The sequence below is a fragment of the Thunnus thynnus genome, chromosome 20, assembly GCF_963924715.1.
Source record: "Thunnus thynnus chromosome 20, fThuThy2.1, whole genome shotgun sequence".
Lineage (NCBI taxonomy): Eukaryota > Metazoa > Chordata > Actinopteri > Scombriformes > Scombridae > Thunnus > Thunnus thynnus.
This window is the reverse complement of record NC_089536.1, coordinates 17,447,310-17,454,216: the sequence shown is the minus strand read 5'-3', so window position 1 is coordinate 17,454,216 and position 6,907 is coordinate 17,447,310. Positions and strand designations below refer to the sequence as shown.

The following is a 6,907-nucleotide window of genomic DNA, read 5'->3' as shown; positions in this document are numbered from 1 at the left end:
AATTAACGAAATACTTAATCTTTTGGCACAGGAGCACCAGATTATTGTTAGTGTCAGGATTAAACAAATGTGTCTATTCAGAAGAAAGAACGACACTGATTTGGAAGAAACTGCCTCTTTTTGTGGAAAAGGAAAAAGCTGGAAGTGATTGACCGCAAGGCTCCCGCTGGTTATATCTGACATTACGATTTTTTTCACGTAATCTCAAAAATATTTTCTCTCAGTGTGGCCCTAATACTCGGTAAATTCTGACTTATTTTTTATGTTAATAGAAAAATCCTGAAAATACCATTAAAATAAATAAATCCACCCATGTTGCAGTCCCCCCTCCGGCCTCTTGGCGGCAGCACCGACACACTCTGTAGTTACAGGTTTTAGTAATAAACTGTTGCCAGGAATGTAAACAGTGTTCAGATGCTTGCTAGCTGACTTTGCAGAACCACGCACAGTTATGGCTTTGCATTAGCTTCCTGGCACCGAGATGGCGGTTTTATATTGATCCATTTGTGTCCATCATTTGTCGTTTGATTGTATACACGGTGAGTAAAACTTCCTGTACGGTCAGTGAACCAGCCGCTGCAGCAAGGCCAAAGCAAAGACAGAGCTAGCTAGCTGTCGAGATGGATCAAGGGCATTATCTGTAAATGACAGTAGACAGGAGAGAGATGAATATGAACTAAGCAAACCCTAACAATGTGCAGCTAGCCAGACTTAAACTCATGCAGAACAAAACACTTCCTTGTCAGGAGTTAGCTCAGCAGTTCCTCTTATTAAACAAACCATGCAGGACTGTCACAAAGTGAGACATGTGTCTGACAGATTCTCGTTGTCATAGATTTATATGCTGTGACCATGACCAAAGACATTGTTGTTGGAGATGAATTACCAGACTGGGTGGGGGCCAAGGAATTTTACCAGAAATATGACCCCAAGGAGGTGATTGGCAGGTGAGTCCATCAACATAGCCTCGTTGACATAATCCTCTGTGTCCTAATAAATGTGATGAAGTAATGCTGTATTATGTGTCACTGGTTTTTCAGGGGTGTGAGCAGCGTGGTACGCAGGTGTGTGCACAGACACACGGGCCAGGAGCTGGCAGTGAAGATTATTGAGATCACAGCGGAGAAGATGACAGTCCAGCAGCTGGAGGAGGTGAAAACCTCCACACTAAAGGAGATCCAAGTTCTCAACATGGTGAAGGGACACCCCTCAATCAGTATGTCTCCCTTCTGCTCTTTTGGATCACTAACACTCTTTATTTGTCTGCTGCAGAAGATTCAAAGTGATGAAACCATTTTATGTGTTTCATTCCCTTTTAGTTACTCTCATTGATTCCTATGAGTCCACAACCTTCATATTTTTGGTGTTCGACCTGTGAGTATGATGACAAATGAGATGTTCAATGGTCTGTCTAGTTCCTGTCCAAATATATGAATAACAATATATGTACATTTATTATTAGATGGTATGACTCTTGTTTTCCTCTTCAGCATGAGACGAGGGGAGCTGTTTGACTACCTCACAGAAAAAGTTACTCTGAGTGAGAAGGAAACCAGGTGAGCTCCAGCATCATTACACTCTATAAGTATTTAATTTGGCTTCATTATTAAGACAGTTTGAGACATTTTATTATGGTGTTAGCCTGTTGTACACCAAATGATGTATTCTTCCTTGTATTCCTGCTGAGAATTTCCCAAATAAACTGTAATTTTATGGTTTGATGAATATATATTTCCTTTCTTTCAAGCTGCTGTTACTTTGGTGCAGTATGAAAATCAACTTGCAGAGTCTTTAAATGTGGTTCGTGCATATGTGGTTCGATATTAAAGACTTAAAGCTCTGCATTCATGAGCTAAGTTGTGTTGTCAAAGATCAAACATATAAGCCTAACAATGAGCAAACATTGTCAACCCAGAAGCTTTTTGATTTTAAAAAGTTGCTGTGAGCAGATGCTCTTGAGTCTCACATCAGAGATGACAACAAGCATGTGAACACACCTTTTTTTCACATCAGTCCACTTAGACGTGTATTGCAATTCAACTTTGATTAAAAAAAAAACTGAAGGCATCCCACGTTTGATGTGATCGATTACGTAACTCAAATCACATTTCAAAACACTGCAAGTTGATGTTCACACCGCACTAAAATGAACTGAAAATAGCTACAATAAACAAGAACACACTTGTTAAAATGTTCTTAAGCAAGTCAATGTAAAATATTTATATTTTGCACAACAGGAGCATAATGCGAGCCCTGCTGGAGGCTGTGCAGTACCTCCACTCCTTCAACATCGTCCACCGGGATCTGAAACCCGAGAACATTCTCCTGGATGATCAGGGACACATCAAACTGTCTGATTTTGGTTTCTCAGTGCAGCTACAGCCTGGAGAGAAGCTTCGGGGTACTCAGCTGGAGATCAGTGTTAACAATCTGTTCAGTTATGTTGTATCATATAGTTGTTATAATGATCTATTTTGTCTATTGTTATAATTAGAGCTTTGTGGGACCCCTGGTTATTTGGCCCCTGAAATACTGAAATGCTCAATGGATGAAACGCACTCAGGCTATGGCCAAGAGGTCGATCTGTAAGTCTTCGCTTTTGCCAATAACATTAATCTGAAGTATCTCACTGTTTAAAATCATATTTCTAATTCTTGTTCTGATGTATCTGTTGGAAAGCTGGGCATGTGGAGTGATCCTCTTCACCTTGCTGGCGGGCTCACCGCCGTTCTGGCATCGCAAACAAATGCTAATGCTGAGGATGATCATGGAGGGTCGCTATCAGTTCAGCTCCCCAGAATGGGACGACAGGTCTGACACAGTGAAAGATCTGGTGAGCTGATATTCTGTTGATTGATAAACCTTTAGAGTTTGAACTTAAATCCTAACATGTTAATAATGTTTCCTTTTTAACCTTTAGTGATCTTCAAAGTGGGATAAACAGTTGCCTCAGCAGAAACATAGTCATTTTTAGACAAAATCATGCAGTTAAACCATCGCATATTTTACCTAATTTTCAAATGCTTGTGATGCTCAGATATCCAGGCTACTGGTGTTGGACCCAGCTGTCCGTCTCACTGCTGAGCAAGCATTAGCACATCCTTTCTTCAGACAGTACCAGAAGGAAGACGTGCGGCTCTTTATTCCCAGAAAAACATTTAGGGTGAGACTCCATGTTGGCTGCTTTTTTTTTTTTTAGTGCAACTAATTTCAGATTTTTAAAATTTCAAGACAGACCGCCTGTTCAGCAGAATGTAGTGACGCAGATATACTCTGCATCTGATTTCCTTTCTTGCCTCCTCAGGTGTTGATAGTCACCGTGCTGGCCTGTATCAGGATATACAGCCGTTACCGCAGGGCTCGTCCGCTGACTCGGGAGGTGCTGGCCAGAGATCCTTACTCCCTCCGTGGCGTCCGCAAGCTCATCGATGGCTGTGCCTTCCGCATCTATGGGCACTGGGTGAAAAAAGGGGAGCAGCAGAACCGAGCTGCCCTCTTCCAGAACACGGCTAAGATCATGCTGCTGGACCTGGAGGACTTTGAAACATAAGAAAATCGACCTCATTCCTAACCACATTGATTTTTTTTTTTTTTTTAATTCATTTGCATGTGCTGTCATGTTCAAGTTTGTCTCATCGAGTTACTGTGTTTAATTTCTAAGATGAGGAATTCAGGGACCGGGATATTTGTATGCCTTAATGCGCACCGTGAGAGAAAGTGAGAAATTTCGAGATAAGCATGCACAACTCAATGTTCCTTATCTGCCTTTTAAACCGAGTTTGTGGCTGTTTTAAACTCTTCATGTCAGGTCATCATGTTTGCAGTGCGGTAGAGACACGTTGCACAAACACGTCATATATACGCACATTTATATGTATTTAGAATTCTAACTGTTGATCATCAGAAGATGCATCTCTAAGCACTGTGTGGCTGAAGTGGACATTAAAAGCACTGTGATTAGCTATTTAATAGATTATTATATAAACACTGTATTGTACTGTATTAGAGCTCAGATTTACAGATATTCCAGTGTTACAAATCAATACCAGAGTACAGGTGTGAGACATTCAAGTACGGTATTTGGAGTTTTTTGGTTGAAAAATCCTGTAGCTGTCATGCATGTAGACATTCCTTACATGGAAACCAACTTATACTAACTATGACTGTATTTCCTATTGAAACTAACCAACATCATTCCATGGTCAGTTCATTCTTCTCTTTTAATAAGGAGCACTTTTCCTGCCTGAGAAATGTACAGTACAAATGCAGCTATACATTGTACATTTAAATAAAAAGGCTTTATTGACAATAAAACTAATATTTAAGTTTGAATCATTGTATTTTGTTTGAGTGCTTTTTGGAAATAAGCATGTATGTCTGAATGAGAAAAGCTAAAAGGAACTCTTATCATTATTTTTTGGCCTTGTGGTTGGGCTGTAGAGAATCTAGCACGCAGTTGTGTTGATCTGCAATTTCTTTCACCCGCTGATCGAGTTGTCCGGACACAAGCGTCATCTGCTCTCTGACTTCTTGTTCTATCAGCGCCTTCAGTTCTGACTTGGAACCTGAAAATTAGGAAATGAAGCAGTTACTGTGCAATACACTATTATATGTGCATTTGACTTCTACGGTTATTTCTGCACAGTTACACTAAGTCCTGGTTTGTGATCCTACCGAGTGTGGCTCCCTCTGGCTCTGTGATAGATGTTTCATGTGTTTCTGGACACCTGTCTGTCTTCAGTACTGCTTCTGCTTCTTTTCCTATCACGTTTTCAGCATTTGGTACAAAAGAAAGTATTTCAAATTATTGATAAATCTAGTCCAAGTGGGTCTAAAATGTCAAAAAATATACTGTATATAAAGAAAAACAAAATAGATCGAATATGTTAAGTGCAAGAAGGTGGAAGTACTTTTTATATTTGTGGGTTTAAAGTGTTTACAGTGTCACAATGTCAAATGTAATTTTTTAATAATATTTTTCTATCATGAAATAAGAGCTTGAATGTCGATTAACTTTCAACATGCTGTCCCTTAACCTTTTTCTTAACCTTTTCCATGCTACCTTAAATAACTTCAAATAAACCTGTAGTAAATACCTGGATCAGACTTCATAGTCTGGTCATCCTGGTCTGGAATCCCAGAGTAAGTCAAAGACAGATCAAGTTTGACCTGTGATTAAATTGAGAAAAAAAATGATGATACTCCCTCAAAAAATCTAGAAACTGATCTCTATAACTGGTGAGTATAACATCAAAAATATACGGTAGCAGAATTTGCCTGAAATACTTTGTGTAGAATGATTGTAATTTCCCACTCTTACCTGTGGAGTGAAAATATATTTGTAGAGTTTGTAGTGTCTCATGTAGCTGTTCTGGATGTACTTAAAAATGCAGTTCACCTCTTCAGAGCTGAAGAGATTGATACTGAAGGGAGGTCGCTGCAGTGGGGAGAGACGGGGAAACATACAGATGAAAAACAGAAACTTTCAATACAGTGATGGAGATTTATGAGTGTTGATTGCGTTACACACCCTGACTGAGTGACAGAGCAGAAGCTCCTTGCAGTATTCAAAACACTGTTCTACGTTGTTGAGCGGCGTTTCTGCAAGAGAGCAGTTTCAAACGCATCCCACATGAAATTAAAGCACATTTAAAATATTAGTAAAAAATATAGAAATATAGAAAATATTAGTATCGGTATGTAAATATATGGTGAACATATGGTCTCACATAATTGATTTTCCACATCATCTGTATTCAAAGCCTTTTCCCACCTTAACCTACCAGCCCCACTGCAGTGATAACATAAGTTTAACTTGCCTATGTTAGCCTCATGAATGGACTTGATGATGGACAGGAGAGCAGAAGTTTGTTCCTTTTTGAAGCTGCACTCCTTGCAAAAAAGCACAGTCTGGACATACAACTCCAGCTGAACTGCTTTTCTTGGTTCAGGAAGGTCAACTCGAAACACACCGCATAGAGCGCTGTCACAGAAGAGAAGAAGTGTGACAGAAAAATACATGTCAGTGATGTGTGTGTGTTTGTGTATAGGATGTTTTTCTGCTCATAAATTGGGTCAGGAACCTCTCCAGGTCAGGAATGGACTGCATTTTATCGATCTTCTCCATGTCATGGTAGCTTACATCTGTCCTGAAAACACCAAGGGAAAGGTTTCAGGGTTAGACATGACATTAAGTTATTATGCAAGTCACAAGTTGTAAATCAACACAAACATAATGTGGACTGTGGACAGTTCTCACCACAGCATGACTTTAGCTTTCAGGGCCTGTGGTACCTGCAGAATAAAATAATGTTTGCTTTATTTGCAATGCCTTACAAGGCAGTATTTTGAAAAATAAACTGGATTTAGAGTTGAAGCCATAATGTGATTTTTTAAAATAATAATTAACAGTTAAAACAAAATATATTAAGAGCCTACCTTTATCTTCGTATCCATTTCTGATTTGATTTGTAGTTGTATCATTAATTGAACAAACAAATTTATCCACTGGTTTGTTTGCCAAGTAGAAGTTTCTGGATGCGAAATGAAACAGTGAGCTAAAACAGGCTTCAGTTTAGCTGGATCACTTCCTGTTTGGCTCCCTCGCGGTATCTTAGCAACAATCCCCTTTTTTCTTTTTCCGGTTTACCGACACGTACACAATCATACAGAAACCTAATAAAATAATGACGATAATAACAAAAACACCGGACATCATTGATAACTAACTCTTCCTTTATATATATATTTTTACATTTCATTTTACTTGAGGCCTGTTTATTCTCGGTCAAAAACTGCCTTTTTATTACTGTTACTGCTACTTATGTTATACAGCCTATTACTATTATTACAACCAGCCTAATTGTTAGCACTATACGTACAGCAGTGGTTCTCAAATTGGAGTCCA

At 39.1% G+C, this 6,907-nt stretch overlaps 2 protein-coding genes across 2 annotated transcripts; one reads left to right on the top strand and one right to left on the bottom strand.

The window, feature by feature from the left end:
* Positions 1–347: 347 nt before the first annotated feature.
* Positions 348–4,332, top strand: phkg2 (phosphorylase kinase, gamma 2 (testis)). Its single transcript, XM_067576602.1, has 10 exons — positions 348–539; positions 836–947; positions 1,041–1,216; positions 1,320–1,374; positions 1,491–1,556; positions 2,238–2,401; positions 2,495–2,585; positions 2,680–2,833; positions 3,038–3,163; positions 3,305–4,332. The coding sequence occupies exons 2-10, from the start codon at positions 853–855 to the stop codon at positions 3,548–3,550; spliced, it is 1,173 nt and encodes a 390-aa protein (XP_067432703.1). The 5' UTR covers positions 348–539; positions 836–852; the 3' UTR covers positions 3,551–4,332.
* On the bottom strand, positions 3,950–6,696 carry cfap119 (cilia and flagella associated protein 119). The gene is made up of 9 exons (XM_067576603.1): positions 6,439–6,696; positions 6,260–6,294; positions 6,084–6,149; positions 5,820–5,983; positions 5,531–5,601; positions 5,321–5,437; positions 5,097–5,169; positions 4,675–4,761; positions 3,950–4,565 (listed from the first exon to the last, which is right to left on the bottom strand). The coding sequence occupies exons 1-9, from the start codon at positions 6,481–6,483 to the stop codon at positions 4,411–4,413; spliced, it is 813 nt and encodes a 270-aa protein (XP_067432704.1). The 5' UTR covers positions 6,484–6,696; the 3' UTR covers positions 3,950–4,410.
* Between the last annotated feature and the right edge of the window lie 211 nt (positions 6,697–6,907).